At 43.9% G+C, this 26,811-nt stretch overlaps 1 protein-coding gene and 1 pseudogene across 4 annotated transcripts; one reads left to right on the top strand and one right to left on the bottom strand.

The window, feature by feature from the left end:
- The first annotated feature begins 1,494 nt into the window (after positions 1-1,494).
- Acot5 (acyl-CoA thioesterase 5) lies at positions 1,495-8,442 on the top strand. 4 transcript variants are annotated; one of them, XM_006515693.4, is made up of 4 exons: positions 1,495-1,569; positions 1,884-2,341; positions 5,748-5,950; positions 7,722-8,442. In XM_006515693.4, exons 1-4 carry the CDS (start codon positions 1,532-1,534, stop codon positions 8,325-8,327), a joined length of 1,305 nt encoding a protein of 434 aa, XP_006515756.3. In that variant the 5' UTR covers positions 1,495-1,531; the 3' UTR covers positions 8,328-8,442. The 4 variants fall into 4 exon arrangements, with proteins under 4 accessions (XP_006515756.3, NP_001334346.1, NP_663419.3 ...); NM_001347417.1 differs by lacking the exon at positions 1,495-1,569 and having other exon boundaries at positions 1,742-2,341; positions 7,722-7,910; positions 8,029-8,438; NM_145444.3 differs by lacking the exon at positions 1,495-1,569 and having other exon boundaries at positions 1,743-2,341; positions 7,722-8,437.
- On the bottom strand, positions 19,433-20,058 carry Gm8385 (predicted gene 8385; annotated as a pseudogene).

A 26,811-nucleotide genomic window follows, 5' to 3' on the forward strand; every position in this document is an offset into this window, starting at 1 on the left:
ACCAGTGAGTTGTATAATTGGAAGACACAAACCCCTCCATTTTTGCAGAAGCCACAGGCCCTTATTAACCTGTTAAACACCATTTTAAGGGAAGAGGGTATTGGGAGCTTATTTCCACCAGACATTATTGGGAGAATTTGTTACAAGTTTTCTATGTGCTTTTTTTTCCCTCACATGTGCTCCAGGAACGACCACTCTGAGACTTAAGTACATTTTCAAATGCTTAGGTCAAAGCTTTGCCTGTTCCCGGACCGGCTCATAACTTAATATTTATTTATTACATTTATTTATTCTTACATTTATTCTAAGCTAAGTCCTGCCACAGGGCTGGTTACCTCTGCACAGCTTTCATCAGCATTCCTGGGGCAAATCCCTCTTCCCACGCCTGTCTCTCCCTCAGAATCCTCTCTCTACCCTAGAACTTCCATCTCCCTATTTCCTGCCTAAGCTAATAGGCCAACAGCATGTTTATTGATGGGCCATTTCTCCATACAGTACAAGAGTCTCTCTCTACAAGGCAGCAACCAGGAGACCTATCTGCCAGTTAACTAAAGGTGACTCAGGTCAGTCACTCAAGGACCCCATGAATCACCTGCTGGTGTACTGTAAAGTCTCTGTGAGACACATCAGGTATTACCTGAAGTGGAAATTTATGGGTTCTTTGGAAAGTCAGTTGTGTCAGATGGTGTTTTGCTAGGGCAAACACATGAAGGGATATTTCACTGACACAGGAGAAAGGACTTTCTGCTTAAGCAAGCACATGAAAGGACACGTGATGAAGGATTCTTTGCTAATGACATGCATGTGTTGGTTCGTCTTATATCGTGTAGCTGAGCTCCATTTGCCATGACTCCAGAGAGAGAAACACACCAAAAACCTTCTGGAGGGGTTATGGCAGCTCCTTGCTGCTTCCTCGACTAGGGCTGATTGGCAGAGTGATGCCAGACTCACGTGCTGAGGCAAGGCCCCTGGAGGACACGTGATGTTTGAAGGGAGTATTAAAAGGACCCAATGGGCAGTGACAAGGGTCGAGCTTGCATAGCTAGCTCTGCAAGGCTTCTTTGTTAATCTTCGCTTCATTAAGAGAGGCAAGTAGAGAACTTTTCCTGGCATCCATGCTGGTCCTGATCCCTCCCGCTGACTCCTGTAGATTTGGAGGAGACCTGGCTGTCTCTGCTAGGTTGTGCCACTGCTGCTGACTCCTGTTTGCTATCCCAACACTACTGAACTGGACTGCTCGGTCTATCTGGGAACTATCTATGAGTGGATTGAGCTGCCTCTGCTGAAATCTGTAAACCGAAGGGCTGACTAATTACAACACAGATGGGAATTGCTCCAAAGAACAATTTCTAAATAGGTTCACTTCCCCCATATCCTAATAACCTTCCTTTTCCACTGATTGGTCCATAAAATTGTCCCTATAATTTTTTTTTTTCCAGATCAGGTCACTGCCCTTGGAGACTCAGGTTATTGCCTTCCTGAGCTCTAGCTCCGCTTGAGTCATGATTTCACCTGGGTGACCTGACTCCTCATGCATTCCGGATCTCGCTTCCTTTCCAGATTGCATGAGTAAGTGACAACCCAAGAAAGAAATGCTCAAAGCCAAGTTTCTCAGGGTTACAAGATCAGAGTAAAACTATTGGTCGGGGACAGTGATCCTTGCAACTCAGTCCTTGTCCCTGTATTTCAACATCACCTAGGAAAACGTAATTACTACTATTGCTTAGCTCCTCGGCATAAAGGTCACTGCATCCCTTAAATTTTGGAGAGTTTCGCACCTCGATTGCCAACGCAGACAAGTAGGATAAGGGTTCATGGTCACAGCCTCCAGAAGTCGAGAGACACTATTCACCCGACAGTATCCTGATTTTTCACTTTGTCAGGATGGTGCCAACAGTAAGCCTGGAGCCCACGGGCCACAGCTGCTGGGACGAACCGCTGAGCATCGCTGTGCGCGGCTTGGCCCCGGAGCAGCCCGTCACACTGCGCACTGCCCTGCGCGACGAGAAGGGCGCGCTCTTCCGAGCCCACGCGCGCTACCGCGCGGACTCCCACGGCGAGCTGGACCTGGCGCGCACGCCCGCGCTGGGCGGCAGCTTCTCGGGGCTCGAGCCCATGGGGCTGCTCTGGGCCATGGAGCCCGATCGGCCTTTCTGGCGCCTGATCAAGCGCGACGTGCAGACGCCCTTCGTGGTGGAGCTGGAGGTGCTGGACGGACACGAGCCCGACGGCGGGCGGCTGCTGGCGCGGGCGGTGCACGAGCGTCACTTCATGGCTCCCGGGGTGCGGCGCGTGCCCGTGCGCGAGGGCCGGGTGCGCGCCACGCTCTTTCTGCCCCCAGGTGAGCAGCCTTCCCTCCTGTGCTTGTAGCCTGGGATGCTTCAGGGGTGCAGCGCAAGGTCCCCTTCTTTCCTGTCTCCCATACTTTTCAAGGGGCTCCCTGGAAAAGCATTTAGGACTTGGGTTTGTGGCTAGGTGAGTCTTGTCCTGAACGGGAGATCACCGCAGGAGCAGCATCTGACTTTGCTTAGGAAAGTAGAGCATCAGCGCTCCCCCAAGCCCAGAGAACTAGAAACCTGAACTGTGCTAAGACCCATGGGTGGCTGTGCACAGGTTCACATTTGGCATGTGTTGTTCAGGCAACGTGAGCCAGCCCAAGCACCGGGGAACTTTCTAACTTGCAGGACTTTACTGCCACTCAGAGAGTCCAGAATCTGAAAGTGTGGCTGCAGAGTGCCAGGGAGTTTTGTTTCTTAGCTGATTCCTAGGTAACTTTTTCCCAGGGCCAAGTCCACAGTTTTGAGAGGGACTCACAAAGAGCTGTTGTAGGGAATTTGGCCAGTGACATTCGTGACCCTTTGACTGTTGAAAGGCTGATGAAAAGCAGTTTGAAGATCATCCTAGGATACAAGGACGCTCTGTTTCCTAAACATCAGTTAACGCTTAGTGCTGCAAGTTTCCATGGCTCCAATGTTGCTGCAGAAGATGGAAGGGAGGTAGATGGTTCTCTGGCAAACGGCCTTAAAATAGGATAGCTACATATTTATGTGGTAACACGGAAAATTCCACCAGTGGGAAAGGGCCTTCTAAGAGATATCCATGATTTTCAGATTGGTGAGGACTTCTTGATTGTGGTCACCTGGAATGTTGCAGAACCAAAGCCAGATGATCTGGGACTATCCTTAGCCTCTAAAATAGCCACTTATTGCCCACCTGACAACCTTTTAACCATTATGTAAATCTTTGGGGATCGTATAGACCTATAACTTTCATCAATTCAGAGGTTATGTATGTCTGCCCAAATAACACACCTTCTTGATGTTTCCAAACGTGCTTTAAAAGAACTTTGATTTAGGGTGTATTTGAGTGTATATGCCCGAGGCAGCCAGAAAAGAATACTGGATTCCTTGGAGCTAGTGTTACAGGCAATTGTGAGCCCAACATGGGTGCTGGGAAATGAGCTTGGGTCCCTGGAAGGGCAACAAGAGTTGTTAAGTACTTAGCCTTCTAACCTGCCCAGTTTGTGACTGGGGAGAGGAGAAAGTGGGGAGAGTTTTTGTTATGCTTTGATTACTATTTTTATTGCTGTGATAAGACGCCAAGATCAACACAATTTACAGAGGAGTTTACTGGGTATAGAGGGGGCTTGCTTACAGTTCAGAGGTCCAGAAGCATGATAACAGACAGGCAAGCATGGCTCCACCAATCAAAATGTAGGAATCTATGAAGGCCTCTTGTTTGTTTTTGTTGTTAGAGACAGGATTTATCTGGGTAGGCCTAGCTAAACTGAACCAGGCTGACCTTGAACTGGCCAGAGATCTGCCCGTCTCTGCTTCCCAAGCGCTGGGATTAAAGTCCTGCTCATTGTGCCACCACCCTCTCCATTTTGATTCCATTTGAATGCATGTACAGTGTGGGAATACATAAAAATGTATGGTGTTTGTTGGCTTATGAAAGAAATAATTTACAGACATATGTATAAAATGATCTAACTTTTCTAAGCAAGCAGGTATATTTGCATAGTTGGAGTAGGTATTCACCATTAAGCAAAAATAAAGTTTAGCATATAAGCTCATTTTAAAAATCAGTCTGGAGCTACTTAGATAGCTCAGCTGTTATGAGCACTGGCTGCTCTTCTAGAGGAACAGCACCCATGTGACAGTTCACAATTGTCAGTGATTTGATTTCCACAGACAGACAGACATGCAGGCAAGATATTAATGCACAGAAACTAAAAACCGATGCTAAGAAATCAGACTGCAGAGATGGCTCAGCGGTTAGTAGCATTTGCTGCTCTTGCAAAAGATCTAGATTCAGTTCACAACTCCCACATGCTGTCCTAACCATCTGCAACTCCAGTTACAGGAAATCCAGTATCCTCCTCTGAACCTGGCATTCCCATGGTACAGATGTGTATCCAGGCTAAACACCCACACACATCAAATAAAAATAAATCTTAAAAAAAAACCCAAATGAATAAAAAATGATCACAACAAAGAATGAGCCCTTTTAAACATCAGACCAGGAAGAATTTGTTGCAGACTAAGAAAACACAAAATAGACAAACCTTGGTGAGACAAAGGATAAGATAAAAGGAAGGAGGGACAGTTGTGAAGTAGAAGATTGCAACAAAGTTAAGGCTATCCTGTGCTACAATAGCAAGTTTCAGATCAGCTTAAGAGACACAGTAAGACCATGCACATAGTAAGATGTGTGTGTATGTGTGTGCATACATATATATATACATATGTAATGAAAGACAAATAATTCAGAATTTTTAACAAAGGAAATTAATACACATTAATAAAGACATAAAATGCCACTGAAAAAAGGCAACACCCTTAATGTTCATCAACACTTTATGCACAGTACAGGTTGTTTCTTCTACAGCCCCAATTTAGAAAAATAGTGACCTTGGTCCTTGCTAATTACATTTTACTCCAGTTGTAAAAATCCAGGCACTAGCTAGGTGGTGGTATCACATGCCTTGGGAGGCCAACCTGATCTACACAGTGAGTTCCAGGACATCCAAGGCTACACAGAGAAAGCCTGTCTTGAAAAACAAAACAAAACAAAACAAAACAAAACAAAACAAAACAAAACAAAAGTCTAAGACCTTGGGGCTGGGAAGATTGCCCGGAGATCACATGGCAGCTCACAAGTGTCTACAGCTATAGATTCAGGGCATCTGACCTCATCTTCTGCCTTCCATGGGCATCAGGCACACACATAAATGTAGCCAAAACACTCATACTCATGAAATACAAATTAATAGTTCTTTTTAAAATCTAAGAACTTACAAGGAAGTCCAGTAAATGTGAACCTGACTTGACTATTTTTGATGGTGATCTTGAAAACCACAAGCCGTAGCATAGACTGTGCAGACCCTACCCAACAGTTTAGAATTCCTTTCTTCGATTTTTCAAGACTATCTATCCATTATAGTCTTTGGCATCACAATACTTTGAAAGCTCAATTAATTAGACCTTTTCATTACCACCATTAAAAAAAAAAAGATTCTGGATGGTTTAAGTAGGAAAGAGACATACTGGAAGGTCTTTGATTTAGGGATATAATGGAACAGGCGCTGGGAAATTGGAATCAGAAGCCTGGGAGGATCCAGGGGTATCTGTACAAAGAAGGGCCGAGCTGCAGCATTCAGCAGCAGCTGACATCCTCGATGCATCCTCTGGGCAAATGCTGCTGAGTGAATGATAAACCGTCTCCCCCTCTTGTGTCTCTCTAAGGAACTGGACCCTTTCCTGGGATCATAGACCTTTTTGGAGTTGGAGGTGGCCTTCTGGAGTATCGGGCGAGCCTGCTGGCTGGGAAGGGCTTTGCCGTCATGGCTCTGGCTTATTATAAATATGATGACCTCCCTAAGGTTATAGACATCCTTCATCTGGAGTACTTTGAGGAAGCTGTGACCTACCTGCTCAGTCACCCTCAGGTTAGCTATTATTTCAGTCTTTTGGTTTAGAGCTATCCATCCACCAAGGCGGGACTTTCAACCTAGTTTCTGAGACACAGTCAAATATTTAGATTTTTAAAATTTTGTTGTTAAAAGTTTTTATGTATATGAGTATTTTCCCTGCTCGCATGTTTGTGTACCGTGTGTGCCAGGTGCTTATAAGGGGGAGGAAGAGGGATTTGTATCCCCTGGACCTGGAGATACAGAAAGTTATGACTATCATATGGGCGCTAAGCATTGAGCCACACTTCTCCAGCCCCATATATTTGGTCTTTTCCAATGTCAAAAAAAAAAGTAAGTTTTTGAACTAAGATAACCTCCTAAAGCATAGAGTTGGTTGACAGTCTGATCATAGAAACACACGGACAAATAGCAGATGTTGTGTTTGGTCCAGAAAGGGGCCATTTGGGATAAGGGCACAGTGACTGCTAAGATCGGGCTGAGGTAAACTGAAGGTGGGCTGGGGTCCCTTAGCAGCATCATTGATTTGTGTGAGTGTGTCTCCAGCCTATGCTTTTTTTCTGAGCACTAAGTGACAAAATGACTCATGTGAAGTCCCTGAGATATAGAACCTGCCGCCATTCACTAAACACAACATTCATTTGGCAAACAATAGAGGGGTTAATCACGGCTGGAAACAAATATGTAAGACAAAGTTAGGTCCACATGAGTTTAGTGTAGCATGGGCCGAGGCGGGGATGGCTGTGGACAAGAGAATCACATTCAGTTTGACAAGGAAACTAAGAGGCCGTTGATGAAAACTAGCCCAAGTGAGGGGTGATGGGAGGGGCCTCACGTTGCAAAGGTTGAAAGATCACCTGTGAGAAGTGGTAGAGCCGTTTCTGGAAGCTTATGGTTTTGTAAACCCTTCAGTGCCCACTACCACTTACACGTTTGAGGAAACCGACACAGAAGGAAATGACCAATGGGTCAGATCTACATGGATTCCTTGGCTTTACATCAATTTGACACAAAACTAAAGTCGTTAACGAGGAAGGGACCATAATGTTTCCCTAAGATTGGTCTGTAGGTGAGCCTGTGGGGCAGCTTCTTAATTAGTGAAGGATGTGAGAGGGCCAACCCATGGTGGGTGGTGCCATCCTGAGCTGGTGATCCTGGGTTCTCTAAGAAAGCAGGCTGAGCAAGCCATTGAAAGGCAAGCCAGTAAGCAGCACCCCTCATTGACCTGTGCATTGGCCTGGAAGACCCTGCTTCCAGTTCCTACGACGTTTGAATTCCTGTCCTATCTGCCTTCAGTGATGGACAACTAATATGGAAGTGTATGGTAAATAAACCCTTCTCTCTCTAAGTTGCTTTTGGCCATGGTCTTTCATCACAGCAATGGTAACCCTGAGACAGTCTCCCTTCTTCCATGCTTACACATGGGACTCAGAGCTTTATTCATAACAGAATGGCACCTGGGTTCACATTAATAACATCACCTTGTGTGAATGCAGTGTCCCCCCAAAGTATTAAAGCACCACAGAAAAACAGCTAAGCTTTTCTTAACTTGTCCATGTGCTTTCTTTGACACACATGTGCTTGCTTAGGCATTTACCTGCTATTGCTCATCTGAGCTTCCTGGGGACTGTGAGCCTCATCTTAACACTAGTGATAGTGATCTGAAGAAAGCCAGGATGGTAGAGGGAGATTCAGGCTCTGGGCCACCTTGCATCCGTGGGTTGGTATCACTAACTGTCCCACCCTCTAGGTGTGCTTCATCCCTTTCTTTTCTCTGTCTCTTTCTTAGGTCAAGGGTCCAGGAGTTGGCCTGCTAGGGATTTCCAAAGGGGCTGAACTCTCCCTCTCCATGGCTTCTTTCCTGAAAGGCATCACGGCCGCTGTCGTAATCAATGGCGCCACGGTCAACGTTATTTCAACATTATACTACAAGGAAGAGAGTCTGCCTGGTTTGGGCATGCACCTAGAAAGGATCAAGGTGACCAAAGATGGGTTTAAAGATATTATAGATATCCTGAATGTCCCTCTAGAAGCTCCAGACCAGAAGAGCCTCATCCCCTTGGAAAGGTCTGACACGGCCTTCCTGTTCCTCGTAGGTCAGGACGACCACAACTGGAAGAGCGAGTTCTATGCCAGAGAGGCCTCCAAACGCCTGCAGGCGCACGGGAAGGAGAAGCCCCAGATTGTCTGCTACCCCAAAACAGGACACCACATTGAACCCCCTTACATCCCTTGGTCCATAGCTGCCCCCCACAGCTATTTTGATAAGCCTATCCTCCTTGGAGGGGAGCCTAGGGCTCATGCCATGGCCCAGGTGGACGCCTGGCAGCGGCTCCAGACTTTTTTCCATAAACATTTGAGTGGGGACAAGAGGCCAAGCCCAGCAAAACTATGATTTTCTTTGAGTAGTGACATTGCTGGTGACATTGCTGGTGCTGTTCCCCTGAGAATTAGGATATATATGCATTGTTTTCTTCTTTTAATAAAATCTTGAAGTTTTCCTCCACAAAGTTTCGGGGTCTTACTTTCTTATGATGCCAAGGACTGAGCCCAGGGCTCGTCCATAGCATGTTAGCACTCTGCTACTGAGCTAGCCCATTGTGCCTTAGCAGGCAGTGATATATTTATTTATTGTTCAGGTTTTTTTTTTCATGTAATATATTTTGGTCATGTTTTCTCCTCCTGCAACTCCTCCCAGAATCTCCCCCACTCAACTCTTCTGTCTCTCTGTCTCTCTGTCTGTCTCTCTCTCAACAAAGCAAAAACATAAGCAAAAATCAAAACAAGAAACAAATAAGACAAAACATGCCAAAACTAAACAAACACACACACAAACCATGGGGTTCATTGTGGGCCAACTTCTGGGCATGGTACCTGTCACTGATATACCCAGTGACACTCCATTATAGAAAGCTGACTTTCTGTTTGTCAGTGAGTATCAATTTTAAATAATTTTTTGGTTAGGAGTGGGTCCCTGTGTCCACTTCCCTGTCTCAGTGCCAGAATCCCACTTGGTCTGTATCTGTACCTTTGTGTATGCTGCCTCAGTCTCCATGAGTCCATATGTATAATAGTCTTGTCAGGTCTGGAAAACAGTTTTCTTGGAGTGATCCAATACCTCTGGCTCTTAAGATTTTTCTTTCCTTTCCTTTCCTTTCCTTTCCTTTCCTTTCCTTTCCTTTCCTTTCCTTTCCTTTCCTTTCCTTTCCTTTCCTTTCCTTTCCTTTCCTTTCCTTTCCTTTCCTTTCCTTTCTTCCTTTCTTCTTTCTTTCTTTCTTTCTTTCTTTCTTTCTTTCTTTCTTTCTTTCCTTTCTTTCTTTATTTCTTCCTTTCTCTCTCTCTCTTTCTCTTCCTTCCTTCCTTCCTTCCTTCCTTCCTTTCTTTCTTTCTTTCTTTCTTTCTTTCTTTCTTTCTTTTAACCTTTTTTAAGACTTTCTTTCTTTTAACCTTTTTTAAGACAAGGTTTCTCTTAAAAGACCTGGCTGCCCTGGAACTGCTCTAGAGTTGAACACAGGGATCCAGCTCCCTCTGCCTCATGAGTTCTGGGATTCAAGGAATGTGCCACCATCTTCTGTCTCTTTCAGCCACCTCTTCTGCATAAGGTCCCTGACCCCTGAGAGAAGGGCTTTGATAAAGATACTACATTTCAGGTTAGGTGCTCCTGAGTCTCTCTCTGCACAGTGTCTAGCTGTAGGTTGCTGTGTTAATTCCCATCTACTGAGGAAGGCTGGGTAAGGCCCTGGTTGTGGGTACTGCTGTATGTCAGTAGGAAACTTTTATTGCTATATTCCTTTAGCAGAGTGATGGTATTAGATTTTTTCCCCCCCAGGGAGGGCAGTGATTTTTTAAGAAGCTTAAGAGGTTGAAGAATGTTTACCATTCTAAAGGTGACGGGGAAACTGGAGCCTGAAAATGAGGCAGACTAAAGACTCACTCAGTAGCCAACTTTATTCAGAGCATCAGACAGTTTACACTCTGAGGGTTAAGAGGAATCATATGAGTACACCGTACAATCACTAGGGCAAGCTGCACAGGGCATGCAAGCCACACATGTGGCAAAAATATGTTTTCCCATAGGGACATGTAAACAAATAACAGTAGCCAGTTATAATAGAGTTATAATGAAGTAAACTCATTCTTATCTGCTACACCTGGGACATTTCAAGAACAACTTGATGTTTTTAGTTTGTAAGCCACAAGGATGTTTCTCCTATCTTGAGTGTGAATGTGCCCTGTTGGTCAACTTGCCCAAGATAGATAACTTCCCAGTGCAGTTGAGCTATACTCTTACAAACTGCTGATTGGGGGCGGGGCGGGCAGCTGCAGAGATGGCTCCTCCTCCATTGAGAGCACTGGCTACCCTTCCAAAGGACCCAGGTTCAATTCACAGCACCCACATGGCAGCTCACAACTGTCTGTAACTCTTGTTCCAGGGGATCTGATACTCTCATATATGCCTCAATGCAGGCAAAATATCAATGCACATAAAATAAGAATTAATTAAAAAGGCAGACCTTGGGCGCAAACTCCGCAGCCAGTCCTACAATACACAGAGGCAGCTCTACTCCCAGGTGCTCTAACTCACCCAGGATCAGAGGATCCCAGGATCCCAGGAGCTTGGTCATACTGGGATCTCAAGGTCCCAAAGGCAGTTTGACTACCAGGAGCTCAGTTACACCCAGGATCTCAGGATCCCAGAATCAGCTTGACTCAGAGGAGTTCTGACAGAACTAGGATCACAGGAAGGACAGGCTCCAGTCAGACATAGCCAGGGCAGGTAGCACTAGAGATAATCAGATTGCGGGAGGCAAGCATAAGAACATGAGCAACAGAAACCGAGGTTACTTGGCATCATCAGAACCCAATTCTCCCACCATAGCAAGTCCTGGATACACCATCACACTGGAAAAGCAAGATCTAAAATCACTTCTCATGATGATGATAGAGGACATTAAGAAGGACATAAATAACTCCCTTAAAGAAATACAGGAGTGGGCTGGCAAGATGGCTCAGTGGTTAAGAGCCTGCTCTTCCGAAGGTCCTGAGTTCAAATCCCAGCAACCACATGGTGGCTCACAACCATCCGTAATGAAATCTGATGCCCTCTTCTGGAGTGTCTGAGGACAGCTACAATGTACTTACATATAATAAATAAATCTTTAGAAAAAAAAAGAAAAAGAAGAAGAAATACAGGAGAACACAGGTAAACAGCTAGAAGCCCTTAAAGAGGAAACACAAAAATCCATTAAAGAGTTAAAGGAAAACATAATCAAAAGGTGAAGGAAAGGAACAAAACCACCTTGGATCTAAAAATGGAACTAGAAACAATAAAGAAAGGGAGACAACCCTGGAGCTAGAAAACCTAGGAAAGAGATCAGGAGTCATAGATGCAAGCATCACCAACACAATACAAAAGATAGAAGAGGGAATCTTAGGGGCAGAAGATACCATAGAAAACATTGACACAATAGTCAAAGAAAATGCAAAAAGCAAAAAGCTCCTAACCCAAAGCATCCAGGAAATCCAGGACACAATAAGAAGACCAAACCTAAGGATAATAGGTATAGACGAGAGTGAAGATTCCCAACTTAAAGGGCCAGTAAATATCTTCAACAAAATTATAGAAGAAAACTTCCCTGACCTAAAGAAAGAGATGCCTTTAACATACAAGAAGCATATAGAACTCCAAATAGACTTGACCAAAAAAGAAATTCCTCCCATCACATAATAATCAAAACACCAAATACACTAAACAAAAAAAGAATATTAAAAGCAGTAAGGGAAAAAGGTCAAGTAACATATAAAGGCAGAGCTATCAGAATTATACCAGACTTCTCACCAGAGACTGTGAAACCTAGAAGATCCTGGGCAGATGTCATACAGACCCTAAGAGAACACAAATGCCAGCACAGGCTACTATACCCAACAAAACTCTCAATCACCATAGATGGAGAAAACAAGATATTCCATGACAAAACCAAATTTACACAATATCTTTTCACAAATCCAGCCCTACAAACGATAATAGATGGAAAACACCAACACAAGGAGTGAAACTACACCCTAGAAGAAGCAAGAAAGTCATCTTTCAACAAACCCACACAAACATAATTCCACCTCTAACAAGAAAATTAACAGGAAGTAACAATCACTTTTCCTTAATATCTCTTAATATGAAAATATTTCCAATATATCCTAAATCAATTGAAATTCAAAAATATGAGGAATTAGAAATTTGTTGGCTGTCATCCTGTAGTCTCTCTAATTTGGTAATGGGAGAAATAGGTCCAAAATCATACAATTCATATACACTTCTGCTTGTTTGTATATGACAGAGTCTTGCTGTGTGCCACATAATGGTCTTGAAATCATGCTTCTCCTATCTCAGCCTCTTTATTAGTAGGATTGCTTATTTGATGTTTTTACACTACAGCATGATTTTCAGAACAGCTTACATATTTCAAAATATATAGCCAAAAGAAATGTAGACAATTAATTTGGGAGGTGGCTTGTAAGAGAACAGCAAAGAGTGAGACTGAAGGCTTTGCTTGATATTTATAATTATTGTATCAATTTTGAAGAAAAGGACTTTATAAGTTACTCTTATTCTGAGATGAATGCTTTTCAAAATCATCACAGTCAACAAACTAGAATCTTACCCTCACCTAACGTCTGTGCCACCCTCCAAGCAGAACCATTCTTCATTGAAACAGTTGATGAATGACTTCATGAATAGACCATCTCAATACTCACACCATTTCTTAAATGAATGTAACCTGTTCCCTGCGGGCTGAGAATGACGACAATCACTCAAGTCAAATAGCTTTGACCAAAGCAGGAAATCTGTATCCAAAAATCATGCCTACAATTCATTCCTTGGCGCAGCAGAACTGTCAACTCTTAGCTTACCTACTATGGAGGTAATATCCTTTGGTGATGTGAGGGACATTCAAGTACAGCCTTATTACAATGAACTCCAATGTCCAAAAACTGTTTTTATTTTGTGTTTGTACCACAGTAAGAGCCAAGATTTTAAGATCTACTAAAAACAAAACAAACAAAAAGACTTTATCTATTTATGATTATTAAAAAGACTAATAGTGGTATATTATTTTAAAATATCATACAGTTAATATATTTGGAGTTATTTAAAATGTATATTAAGAAAAACGTATGTATTTTCAGTATTGCTGTCGACAAACATCTACATAAGACTGTTTAGTTGATTGTTGGTTTATATCAAACAACTTTTATAATACTCAGTTTTATTGTTACAATTTTATAAATCTTAAAGAATATGATAAAAAAATGAAAGGTATTGCAGGTTTTGAAGGGGGGGCTCTCCAGGAGGAGTTGGGGTACAAAAGGGAAAGAAGAATGTGATGTAAGTCTATTTACTCAAAATATGTTTTTAAATATTAACAGTTCAGATAAATTGAAATTATGTATCTTTTCTCATCACAATGCAATAAAACTTAAATCAAAGATAAATAAAAGAATTAATTAAAAAAAACCCACCTCAGCACTTTTTACGAGTTAATGGGACACAAGATTGAACATGCTATGTCCCCCATTGTATTAAATGCATTCTTGATTGGATAGCTGAGATACCTGCTGGGCATTTGTTACAAAATCAAGCTTTGCCTGCTCCCAGGCAGGATATGAGTTAATTTTGTAGGGTTACAAAGTCCAAAGTCAGGACTTGAAATCCCACCAATCCCTACCTTGGAAAAGCCTATCCCCCAAAACCCCTAGATAAGGCCCACCTCCCACTCAGTCCTTTGCTGCCCCTCACCCAAGCAGAGGCAGCCACCCTCCTGCATCTTTCCCAGTAAATCTCCTATGTGAAGTTTGCTGTGCTGTGTGACTTTGTGGTATTCCGGTTCTTGACTGCCAGGATACCTTTCCCCTCAGAGCTGTTATACTTACAAATTTGGATCCCCAGAATTATAACTTTGTGATTTTTGCTCTTATAATCCTTGGACTACCAATAACTGAGGTCTTGCCTAGAGAACTCTCTCTGCTCCTATCCTGGCCAGTTTTTAGTAAAAAGTTTCTATTTTATTAAAATTGAAACTCAAGTCAGACTGGTGAATCTCTGAACAACCCTAGACCCACAACAGTGTCTGTGTGTCTGTCTTTCCTTCATTCCCTTGCAGCCCCTGCCTTGCGGAATGCAGCAAGTGGCACCTAGAAAAGGGGCCTAGAAATAGATGTGGGGACATGACAGCCAGCAGACCTAACCTGATGGCACTGTTACTATCCCAGTCGCTTAGTGACATTCCTCCCAGAGTGTTCTGACCTGTGTAATAATTTACACATAACTCCTCTGTGATGGCTAAAGAAACTTAATACAGGACAGGCGTCCTTTAAGGGCCGTTGATCTTTACCCTGGAATGCCTAAGAGATCATCGTGGCCTACAGATAAGAATAGAATAATCCGGTTCTTGCTTGGAGGTATTTTAACCACTTGCTTTCTCCTTTTGTAAGCTCTCTTATCGGTTTTATTATTATTATTATTATTATTATTATTATTATTATTATTATTACTATACAATGGGAAAGAGAAACAACTCAGGGAGTCCAATAATTTTCTTGCCCATCTGTGGATTCCATACCTGTAATTCCACCTCTATAACCCCCTTCCCTTAGCCCCCTTCTGTGTGGCGCGCTGTCTGACTCTTCCGTGGCTGTCCTTCTGCCAACAGTAAGAGTTAATCCATTTGATCTAAAATTGAATTGAGACTAAGTCTTTGGCTTTTCCCAGTGGATTTGAATGCCACAGCAAAGTCACCTAAGCCATGGGATCTCAAATTGAAACTTGCATTTAGTCAACAAGGAAAAGCTATCAAGAGAAACAGGAATATGAAGAATAAAGACACACAGAGGGGGCTGGAGAGATGGCTCAGTGGTTAAGAACGCTGACTGCTCTTCCAGAGGTCCTGAGTTCAATTCCTAGCAACCACATGGTTGCTCACAGCCATCTGTAAAGATCTGCCCTCTTCTGGTGTGTCTAAAGACAGCTACAGAACTCATTTACATAAAATAAATCTTTAAAAATAAAAGACTGCAGAAAGGGAGTGAGATTCTCTTTTGTCAGGGATAAAATTAAGACAAGTAGTTCTAAAAGATGTGTGGCTATATGTTAATACTTGGAAAGACATTTTTGGGGGACAAGCGATTGTTAGATTTCATACCTGGGACAAATGACTGAGGTGCCTATTCAACAAACTAAAGCGGACCTGGCTGCCAGCTTCTTCCAGAATCCCTCAGTCCTACTTGTTACAGGGCACTCCTGGCTGGCATACTTCACCTTCACTACCCTGAATTCTCCAGCCTAGGGGCCTGGGCTGCTCTTCCCTATGTAGTCCAAATATTTTAGTTACCTGCTCACTCTGGTTGCTGCACCTGGTTCTTCTCTCTCCCCATCTTCTTTCCCCTCACCCCCTCCTCACATGGACCAATGAAGTCTGGTCATGGCTACTCTGGACTCTCAAGGATGTCTGTGCCTTGGCTATGCTCTCCCATATATTTATACTAAACTGTCCCCCCCCCCACCATACCTAGAAGCACCAGGTTCCTTTCCTTTTTGTTTCTTTTTTGCATTCAGTAGCATCTAGAGATAGGCTGTTATCTGTTCGTGCTTTGAAGGGGATTTTGAGGACCCTTGGAGTAAGGTCTGCAGCAGGAGTTGGGCATGTGTGTCCTTGGACTCTATGGAGCTTTCACGTGACCAGCATGCAATAATGGAATTCTGTGCCCACCTGGGGCCTGCCTAGGGAGCCAATCTCTGTAGGGAAACAAAGACTCAGCATACAGTCGCTTTGGTGATCTGCATTGAGGAGCCCAGGCCTGTGAACAGGGCTAATATAAAGTCTGTCATAATAATAAAAAATTAAAAAAAGGTTGGAGCTATCCCCGTGCTAATGTGAGCAAGAGTATACTTGTAAATCCCAAGGGTGGGGAATACTCTTAGACCAGGGTGGACCTCAGTGGGATCTGATTGTCTTTTTGGTACATCACTGGTTCTCAACCTGTAGGTCTTGACCCCTATTCGGGATCACCTAAGACCATCAAAAATATCAAACATCAAGATTACGATTCATAACAGTAGCAAAATTACAGTTATGAAGTAGCAACAAATTAGTTCTATGGTCACCAGGAGTGTCAGAACCCAGAGCATGGTCAAAAGAATGACACAGTAAAATGCTTATGGCTAAGACTGGGCATAGAGGTGTATGCCTTTAATCCCAACATTCTTTGTACGTGTTAGGAGACAGAGGCAGGCAGATCTCTGTGAGTTTAACGTAAACATGGTCTACATAGAAAGTTCCAGGACAGTCTACACAGTGAGATGGGATTTTTGCTAGACACTTCATACTTTCTCCTACAAATGACGTTTGCACTTCTTTCTGTAGGGAGGGATTTGCACACCCACGGGACAGCTCTTCAACTACACACAGCTGAAGGTTTGTTGGCTCTGAGTTAACCTCAAGGCTAATCACCCACACATTTGCTGGGGGACCTTGGTGTATGCAAACCCTTTCCAGGTTACACAGAGCAAAGGTAATGAGGGGAAGGTGCAGTCTGAGAGACAAGGTTACCACATGGCCAGAGAACAAGAATGGCCATGTTCTGTTTGTGACTGACTGACTACCTTTGGTCCCTCTGTACTGAGATGGCTGAAGAGGAAAAGGAAGGCAGTTTAGGATGTCTGTCACCTGAGCTCTCATATTGCCAGCTCTAAGATTCAATTCCTGTCTCTGCCTCTCGGACTCCCTGAGTGACAAGTTGCAGGGGCCTCAGTCTTCTTCCTGTCTACAAGGCTGCATTCTTGGCTGGGACTTAGCTGGCACCTTTGTCAGTGCACGGGTCTCCAGTGTGTCAATGTTGGGTTTAGTTTCACGTTACTGAACGCACAGGATAGAGGGAAATAATTTTACCCCCCACTTCCAAAAGCTGAAAACTTTATTTCTATCTTTCCCCTGCATGTGTTTATTATACTTGCGCTGGGGCTTAAACTTTCCCTCCTTTCGTCTTTCTCTTTTCTGCCGATTTTGGAACTTCTAATTTAAAAGGAAAATAAGGCAAAGAAGAAGACATACACAGTAAACAATGGGGAACTGTGAGAGAGGCTCCAGGAGGAAAGCAGAGGGAATTTTATCTTAGGTACATTTTGTTCCCGAGATTGTTCTTGGACGAGATCTCGTGACTCCCATGACAAGCATTGACTTTCAACATATAAGTCATGTTTGCTCTTGTTGGATGTTGGAACATCCAGTCTATGCTGAGCACTGTTCCCCAGTGTACCCTGAGTCTGGATATGGCCTTCTGCCTTACTTTCGTGCTGCAAGATATAATCTATAGTACATGTTTAAATTGTCCTGAGGAAGTTCTAGGAAAGGGCTGCTTTGTTAATATTTAATATGTGCTTACTGGAATTATCTATATGGTTCTCTGAACTCAAACAGCCTTCATTGAATCAGTGCCTTCTTTGTTACATTCGTTTATAAAAGCAGACTGAAACTGAAGCAAGATTGTCTACTGCATCAGACTGTAGGCTGCCCCAGTCTTTCAGGTCTCTGTAACAAACACCTAATGTTCTAGGGTTTCAAAGGAAAATATATATAATGAGTTGGTTGCTTTAAAAAATTTTTTTAAAAGAATCAGAACATGCCAGGCAGTGGTGGCGCATGCCAGAACTAATCCCAGAACTTGGAAGGCAGAGGCAGGTGGATTCTTGAGTTTGAGGCTAGCCTGGTCTACAGAGTGAGTTCCAGGACAACCAGGGCTATACAGAGAAACCCTGTCTCAAAAAGCCAAAAAACAAAAACAAACAAACAGAAAAAATAATCAAAACACAACAATAATAAATGAACACAAGAATAATAAAATTAAGGTGCAAATACAGTTAATGTTTTAAGAAACATTTAGGTTTATTGGATTATTTATAACAGGTGGTCTTATTTTTATATTTTTTCACAATTATCAATGTTAAAAATCACATAATCCTAATCTAAATGTTTTCCCAACTTTTGAAATACTGGAGTTACATGTCTATAGTATTAACAAGAACCCAATACAATTGCTTTGCTAGAAGAATCCTTACTCATTTGAGAAGATATTATAAAACTAGATGCATATTTGCTTTAAATTTTGTATTAGTCTTATTCCTAACTAGTAAATAGTCTGTAACTAAAGTGTTATGACTTCTATTCTAAGAGGAGAAGTTAAAATCTGATATATTTTTAAAGATTTATTTATTTATTTAATGTATGCAACTATACCTTCACTGTCTTCAAAAACACCAGAAAAGGACATCGGATTCAATTACAATGGTTGTGAGCCACCAAGTGGTTGCTCGAATTCAACTCAGGTCCTCTGGAAGAGCAGTCAGTGCTCTTAACCACCGAGCCATCTCCCCAGCCCTAAATCTGATGTTGTAATGAGGTTTATACTACAGCTGTTTACTGGCATTCATGAGGGATTGGTACCTGGACCCCAAAACTGCAATGATTCACATATTCCATATAAAATGGTGTGGATTAGCATGTAATCAGAAAAATCTATTTAAAGCATTTAAGATCACCGCCAGATTACCCGTGACCTTAAGTATAGCACAAACACTGTGCAAATAGCTCCTATACTATATCATAAGGCTTAAGGCAAAATGACCTGAAAAGGCCCTGTAGTGGAGGAGATTCATCGCCCTCAATGGAGATTTAGTGCCATTTTCAAGTAGGTTCGATCCATCTGCACTGCAAATCTGCATTGCAAAGCCCACATGCAGGGGCTACTGCATATGCTTTCTGGCACAGAGGTTAAGGATTTATTTATGAGCATCACTTAGTAAATAGTTATTGGCTTGCATTATGAGTAGGCACTGAAACATTATCAGTTGCATGCTGTGCCACGAAGCAGAAACGCTTCTCAGCCTCTTAAGGTCCCCCCCCCAGTCCCGCCCCGCCCCCGAGACAGGGTTTCTCTGTATAGCCCTGGCTGTCCTGGAACTCACTTCTCAGCCTCTTAAGGTTCCCCCCCCCCCGCCCCGCCCCGCCCCCGAGACAGGGTTTCTCTGTATAGCCCTGGCTGTCCTGGAACTCACTTCTCAGCCTCTTAAGGTTCCCCCCCTGCCCCGCCCCGCCCCCGAGACAGGGTTTCTCTGTATAGCCCTGGCTGTCCTGGAACTCACTTTGTAGACCTGCCTCTGCCTCCCCGGTGCTGGGATTAAAGGCATGCTTAAAATCGCTGCCCGCTAAGGCACAGTGGGCTAGCTCAGTGGCAGAGTGCTAACCTACTATGCACAAGCCCTGGGCTCAGTCCTTGGCACCATAAGAGAGTAAGACCCAATCTTCCTCAAACACAGTCCATTACAAACTTTGTGGGGAAGGTTTAACTTCATTAAAAGAATTTTAAAAAAATGCATACAGAGCCTATGGGGGGGGGGGCAGCTATTCTCAGGAGGGAACAGCACCAGCAATGTCACTACTCAAAGAAAATCAGTTTTTCTGGGCTTAGCATCTTGTCCCCACTCAAATGTTTATGGAAAAAGTAGTCTGGAGCTGCTGCCAGGCGTCCACTTGGGCCATGGCATGAACCCTGGGCTCCCCTCCCCAGATGACAGGACCACCCACCAGGCTGTGCAGGGAAGCCTTACACAGCCAGAAGTAAGGAAGTAAGGAGGCTCAATATGGTGGCCTGTCTCTGGGTAGCAGATGATCTGGGGCTTCTCCTTCCCGTGTGCCTGCAGGCGTTTGGAGGCCTCTCTGGCATAGAACTCGCTCTTCCAGTTGTGGTCGTTCTGACCTACGAGGAACAGGAAGGTCGAGTCAGGTCTTTCCAAGGGGATGCTGCAGTTCTGGTTAGCTCCTTCCAGAGGGACATTCAGAAAGTCCGCCACATCTGAAAAGCCATCTTTGGTTACTTTGATTCGATTCATGTCAGGGCCCACAGGGGGCAGGCTCTCAGCCTTGTTTTAAGGTTCTGGCAACAGTGGCCATGGCGCCATTGATTATGACAGTGACCGTGATGGCTTTCAGGAAAGAAGCCACGGAAAGGGAGAGTTCAGCCCCTTTAGAAGTCCCCAGCAGGCCAATTCCTGGACCTTTGACCTAAGAAAGAGACAGAGAAAGAAAAGGGAATACGGACATTTGTGAGGTCACAAATATAATACAGTAGATAGACATTGGAAACTAGGACCAGGAAACTGAACGGAGATTGCACCAAGAGCCAAACATCCAGTCCCCCCATCCTACCAGCACCTGACTTCTCAGGGAGACCCTCGCTCAAGTCCCGGGATGAGCCAACGCCCCAATAACTCGAGAGAAACCATTCTTGATGCAATATCGCATGAGGTTTAATCGGGAATCAGCATGCTGAGGCCGAGCTCATAAACCGCACAGGGGCAGAGGAGATCGACCCCTAGCAGTTGCAGTCGAGGGTTTTAAAAGAATGAAACATAAAGTGAGGGAAGGGTAAGATCACAAAGACTGGGGAAGTTGAGTAAACATTATAAAAATGGGGATGGTGAATTACAGCTCATCTCTCACGGAAAGTGAGGGAGGATTAGATCACAAAGACTGGGGAAGTTGAGAAAACATTCTTGGTCCCTTGCACAATGGGTCAGGCGCCTGGGTGGGAAGGCTGAAGGCGAAAGAACAAAAAACTCCATGCTAAGCTTCGTTTCTAGGGGTCTAAGAAACACATTGAGTTGGGGTCTGTAGTGGCTATTCCTGGTTGTCAATTTGACAATATTTAGAATGAACTACAATCCGGAATTGGAAGGCTCACCAGTGACCCTTATCTGGAGGCTTGGAGATCCTTATCTGGATCTTGGTTTGAAGATCTTGAGCCATAGTGGCTATGGATTCCAGAAGATTGAATCTCTGAGTTTAAGGAACACACCTTTAATCTGGGCTACGCCTTTTATCTGGGATTAAAGGTGTGGTGGAACACACCTTTAATCTGGGCTACACCTTCTACTGGAGACAATATAAGGACATTGGAAGAAAGGAGTCTAGCTCTTGTTCTTGCTCCTTCGCCTGCTTGCTGTGTGAGACTGAGTAACTGCTAGATCCTTGGACTTCCATTCACAGCTGCGACTGAACAATTGTTGGGAATTGGGCTGCCGACTGTAAGTCATCAATAAATTCCTTTACTATCTAGAGACTATCCATAAGTTCTGTAACTCTAGAGAACCCTGACTAATACAGGGTCTTACATTACCACATAAATATGTAGCTATCCTATTTTAAGGCCGTTTGCCAGAGAACCATCTACCTCCCTTCCATCTTCTGCAGCAACACTGGAGCCATGGAAACTTGCAGCACTAAGCGTTAACTGATATTTAGGAAACAGAGCGTCCTTGTATCCTAGGATGATCTTCAAACTGCTTTTCATCAGCCTTTCAACAGTCAAAGGGTCACGAATGTCACTGGCCAAATTCCCTACAACAGCTCTTTGTGAGTCCCTCTCAAAGCTGTGGACTTGGCCCTGGGAAAGAGTTACCTAGGAATCAGCTAAGAAACAAAACTCCCTGGCACTCTGCAGCCACACTTTCAGATTCTGGACTCTCTGAGTGGCAGTAAAGTCCTGCAAGTTAGAAAGTTCCCCGGTGCTTGGGCTGGCTCACGTTGCCTGAACAACGCATGCCAAATGTGAACCTGTGCACAAACATCCATGGGTCTTAGCACAGATCAGGTTTCTAGTTCTCTGGGCTTGGATGAACTTCGCTGCTTTTCTAAGCAACTTTGGATGGTACTTCTCTGGTTAATTTCAGTTCAGGACTCATGAGCCCTGAACCCAAGTCCTCAAGGCTTTTCCAGGGGCCACTGAGTTTTTAAGAGACCTGTAGAAAGAATAGAAGATTGGACAAAGAGAAGGGGCTTTGCAACCTGGGATGTACCCGCCGGCTCCACACTCAGCATCCCCGCCATGAGGAGCTGGGGTCCTAGAAGAGTGCCATGCAAGTCCGGAGAGGAGCCTGGCCTGCTGTGGAGCCGACCTGACGCGTCTCTGGGAGCTCCTGACTCGTAAGTTCTGGGTCTCAGACAAGACAAGGACTCTATCTAGGGTGGGCAGGGAGGTCAGAGGGATACTGAGGCTGAACTAAGCTGGAGGATTTGGCCCCTATACACCACACCTACGCCCATTGTGATTAATGGGTGATTGATTGGTGGTAACACGATAGCTAAATAAAAGTTAAAAAAAATTAAAATAGCTAAGATCAGTTATCTTGTAAAAAACCGATTCATTTTGTACAGTTAAGGAGTCTTAGAAGCCCTAGTGGGAGAGGCCATCTCTGGTCTTGAATCATCTCACAGTAGGGGTTGAGGTGGATAAATTGGAGCAAGCAAAATGTGTGATGGCCTGAGGCTATAAACCTAGCCCTCCTGAGCAGAGGTGGGCTGTCCCGAGCTAATGTCTCGCCAGCAAGAACACACTCGGACAACCGGATTCTTCTACAGCAAAGCTTTATTGCTTCATCAGGAGGAAGACCCCGAACCCCGGAAAATGGTGCTGCTTATATACACCTCAGCGTGGCGTGTCAAGCACCTGATTTGTTGCTTGCCCATCACCTCATTGCTATGCCCCGGGATGGGCAGTGACTTGGCACAAATTCACTCTTGCACCTGCGCACATTACTTGTTTACCAGTTAGGCACAGCGGAAGCCGGTGCCATCTTGTAATGGCGATTGCTCACGGCTCTCCACATCTCCCCCTTTTTGTTTTATTAAAGCAAAAGTTTGTTTTATTAAAGCAAGGCTAGTCTAGGCCTGAGTTGTTGATCTGCATATCGGCTGTGGCTCCTGTTTTAGGTCATTCCTCTAATGCTACGGCCTTACCCGTCATAGGGAAACCTTATTGCCACCAGGCCCCATGTCTTAGGTTGGTCCACACACGAGGAAGGTTGCCCGTCTCTGGATACCACAGTACTTATGCTATAGTTAGAATTGGCCTAGGGCGAACTCTATATCAGATGCTAGCTGAAGCAAAATGTGATGAGGAAGAAGGATCTAAGACCACCCTACTGCGTGCAATGAGGAGACCTCAGCGGTGTGCAAGGGCTGATCATGATGTTCCTAAACTTATCAACACAACATTAATTATTTCAACATAGATAACCAGATTTCGGGGGAGGCCCCTTGTTCAATGGCCTCAAGTGCTTGAGCAATGACGACCTTGTCACGTTTTTGTTGGGCTCTGAGCTTACAGACCAACCAGAGCATGAACACAAGCCCACAGCAGATGGCAGCACCAAATAAAACTACCCCCACCCATTCCTTAAAATAAGAAAATGCAGATGAAATCCAGGAGGAGAGGCCCTTAGTCAACGACAGGTCCACTCACGTCGAGTTGATCCTTAGAACGGACTCCCTCAGGGCCTCAAGAGTCTCATTGAATCCTTTGGACCAATTTCCTGCAAGATACAAGGAAAGCTGTCTAGACAGATTAGCTGCACGAGTAAGATTTTTATATTGAACACTGGTAATACACAGAGCGCCCAATTTTCTTTCACAACCCAACTGGGCCAATTGGTATAGGACACCTATCTGTTCCTCAACCAGATCAAGGTGCTGATTCAAAATCATCAGCCCTCCCTTCAACTGGGCACTAGCAGAAGTTTGGACATTGATGGCATCAGTCACTTCGACTGAAAGCTGATTTAATTTTGTGCCTGTTTGGACCGTACCAGCCATAGCGAACTCTGCAGCTGTAGCAGCAACTGCACTGGCTGAAATTGCTATGATCAGGGCAGCAGTAATGCCAAAATCTCTTTTTTGTCGAAACAGGGATAAGGTGGAAGGTGTTTCCACCAGAACAGGGATCCAACGTGGGATCCGGGACACCATGGCACGGGTGTCCTTTGTTGCATCCCAACATTGAGAAATCCAACAACAATCATTTACACAGTTTTCAAATGAATCATTAGATAAAATAAACAAAAAGGGAGGATAGACACATACTGGAGTTGATATATAGCTTGTTTGATTAATCTGTGTCTTATTTAAACTAGAGATCTCTTCGGTATGAATTACATATCTCATTGGTTGTCCATCTACCCCAATCCTGGTATAATTGGAGACACCAGTGTAAATGGCCTTTCCTACGGCACCTCCTTTTAAGAAAACAAGGGGATTAAGATCTGTACAGCTTCCATTAATCCCACAAAGTAGCCATTTGTGGTAAGGGCTCATTCTGCGGTCCTGTAAGAAGAGGCCCGTTCTCATTACAAACTCTTCTTCAGTCCCAAACAACATATTGAGGGAGAAGGTAAAATGTTTGTGCTCATCAATCCATCTGGCTACAGACGACTGGCAGTCTGACCATGATGGCAACTCCCCTTCATCCTCTCCACCACAATGGGGAGCAATTCTGGGTTGGCGAGGACGCTCCATCTCATTCCAATTGGGAGACAGGAATGTACAATTTAGCCAGACTGTCGATTGCCACCAAAACCAGCTAACATGAATAATACTATTATTTCCTTTTTCTCTGGTTTGGGTGAGATTTACATTCCCACTATCCTTAAATGATCCTAACATACGGATACTGAGCTGAATACAGTCCCCCTTTTGCAATAATTGAAAACATAGGGAACCCTGTTCTTGGAGGGAGCGATTTTCTCCTAACAGGACCTGTAAAGAGTCAAATGGCAAATATGGTAAATCCAGTTTTTTTATTAGTAGTAAAGAGTTTTGGAAAAACTATAGCATCATGGCGAACTGGCATTGGTTTAGAGAAAGCCGAAAGAATGGCCCATCTCTGTTGGCCCATCATACTAGGAACCTGAGACAAGTTCAGCATTGTCAGAATCAGAAGCAATCCTCGGGAGGTCAGCATCTTCCACACCATCCTTGATTAATATCTTGCGAGTGAGTCGTTCCGGCAACCAAAATGGGTTGTCTTCACTCTGTGGAAAAACACAGACAGCTCCCCTGGATCTTATTAAAATAGGATCTGGGCCTTTCCACAGACCAGATAAGACATCCTTCCATTTCACCATTTCTTTTGGTCTATCAGGGTCTGAGCTATGTTGATCAGCTGCAGAGCGACCTTGCTCATCAAAATTCAAAAAATTAAGTGTGAAGAGTGCCATGGAGACAGCTACTCTTGGCACTGAGGGCAAAGTCTCATCAACTCCCCCTTTTTGTTTTATAAAATAAGACTTGAGTGTACGGTGGGCACGTTCCATAATGCCTTGTCCTTGAGGATTATAAGGAAGGCCAGTCAGGTGAGTGACATCCATTTGATGACAAAATTGATGAAATTTAGCAGAGGTATATGCTGGCCCATTATCAGTTTTAAGGATTGTGGGCTTGCCCCAAGCACTCCAAGCTTCTAAACAGTGCTGTATAACATGAAGGCTTTCTCACCTGTTAAAGGTGTAGCAAACATAACACCAGAGCAGGTGTCAATGGAAACATGTAAATATTGATTTCTTCCAAAGGAGGAAACATGAGTGGCATCCATTTGCCAGACCTGTAATGGCCTGATGCCTCGGGGGTTTACCCCTACATGAGGAGTAGGCAAAAATTGACAATTTTGACATTGGGTGACAATGTCACGAGCTTCTTTCCTGGTTAAAGTGAAACGGCGGCGCAAAGTTTCAGCTGTCACGTGGAAGCATTTATGAAACTCCCTTGCAGCCTCTGCCTGCGAGGACAGAGCAGCAGCCACGATTCTAGTGGCTTTGTCTGTCAAGTCATTTCCATGAGACATGGGGCCAGGAAGGCCAGAATGAGCCCTGACATGAGTAATATAAACAAGATGTCTTCTATGTAACAGGGCAGACTGAATTTGCTGAAAAATGTGAACAAGCTTGCTAGAGGGTCTAATTAAACCATCAACTTCAAGCGTATTAACTGCATTAACCACATATAAGGAATCAGATACAATATTGAGCAGTCCCGGGAAAGTTTTAAGGACCTCCAGTACCACCAAACACCCTACAACCTGGGGTGATGTCTCATTACATTGTTTGGATGTTACTTGGCCATTTACTACATATGTACCTATGCCAGATTTGGATCCATCTGTATATACCACCACCCCATCCGCAAGCGGGTGTTTGGCTGTCATTACTGGAAACACTATGGCTTGGCTTAAGGCAAACTGTAAGATTGGATGTTTTGGATAATTATTATCAATTTGTCCTGAATAGGAGGCAACCAAGACTGCCCAATCATTAGTTGTTGCTGCCAGGGTTTGAACTTGAGCAAAGGTGTAAGGCACAATTAGCATATGAGGTTCTTTCCCAAAATGAGTAATGGCTGCTTTTATCCCTCGAAGTGCAAGTTGAGCAACTGCATTAGGATACCATTCAATGATTTTTGCAGGGGAAGCATTAGGGTGGACCCACAGCAAGGGTCCATTTTGCCACAAGACTGCTGTTGGTAACTGTGCGGTTTTTAATATGCACAATTCAAATGACTTCGACTCGTCAATGCGTTGTAATTGAGCATCTTGTAAGGCCTTTTCTACAGTTTGTAAAGCTTGACATGCAGCTGGGTAAGTGCTCTGTGGGAGGAGATGTGGGTATCTCCCTCTAATATATCAAATAAGGGCTTTAATTCCGCTGATGGAATTTTCAAAAATGGTCTCAGCCAATTAATATCTCCCAGCAATTTTTGGAAATCATTTAAGGTATGTAGTTGATCTTTGCGAATCTCTAATTTTTGAGGAACAATTTTGTCAGGATAAATGAGTGACCCTAGGAAGGTTCCCATTCAAGCAACTTGCACCTTTTCGGTGGCCACCTGCAATCCCCATTGCCCTAACGTTTTTATTAATATAGTGTATGCATCTTGCAATAACTGTGAATTTTTATGGCAAATCAAAATATCATCCATGTAAAGTATCAAAAGTAATGATGGAAA

Source organism: Mus musculus, chromosome 12 (genome assembly GCF_000001635.26).
Source record: "Mus musculus strain C57BL/6J chromosome 12, GRCm38.p6 C57BL/6J".
Classification (NCBI taxonomy): Eukaryota; Metazoa; Chordata; class Mammalia; order Rodentia; family Muridae; genus Mus; species Mus musculus.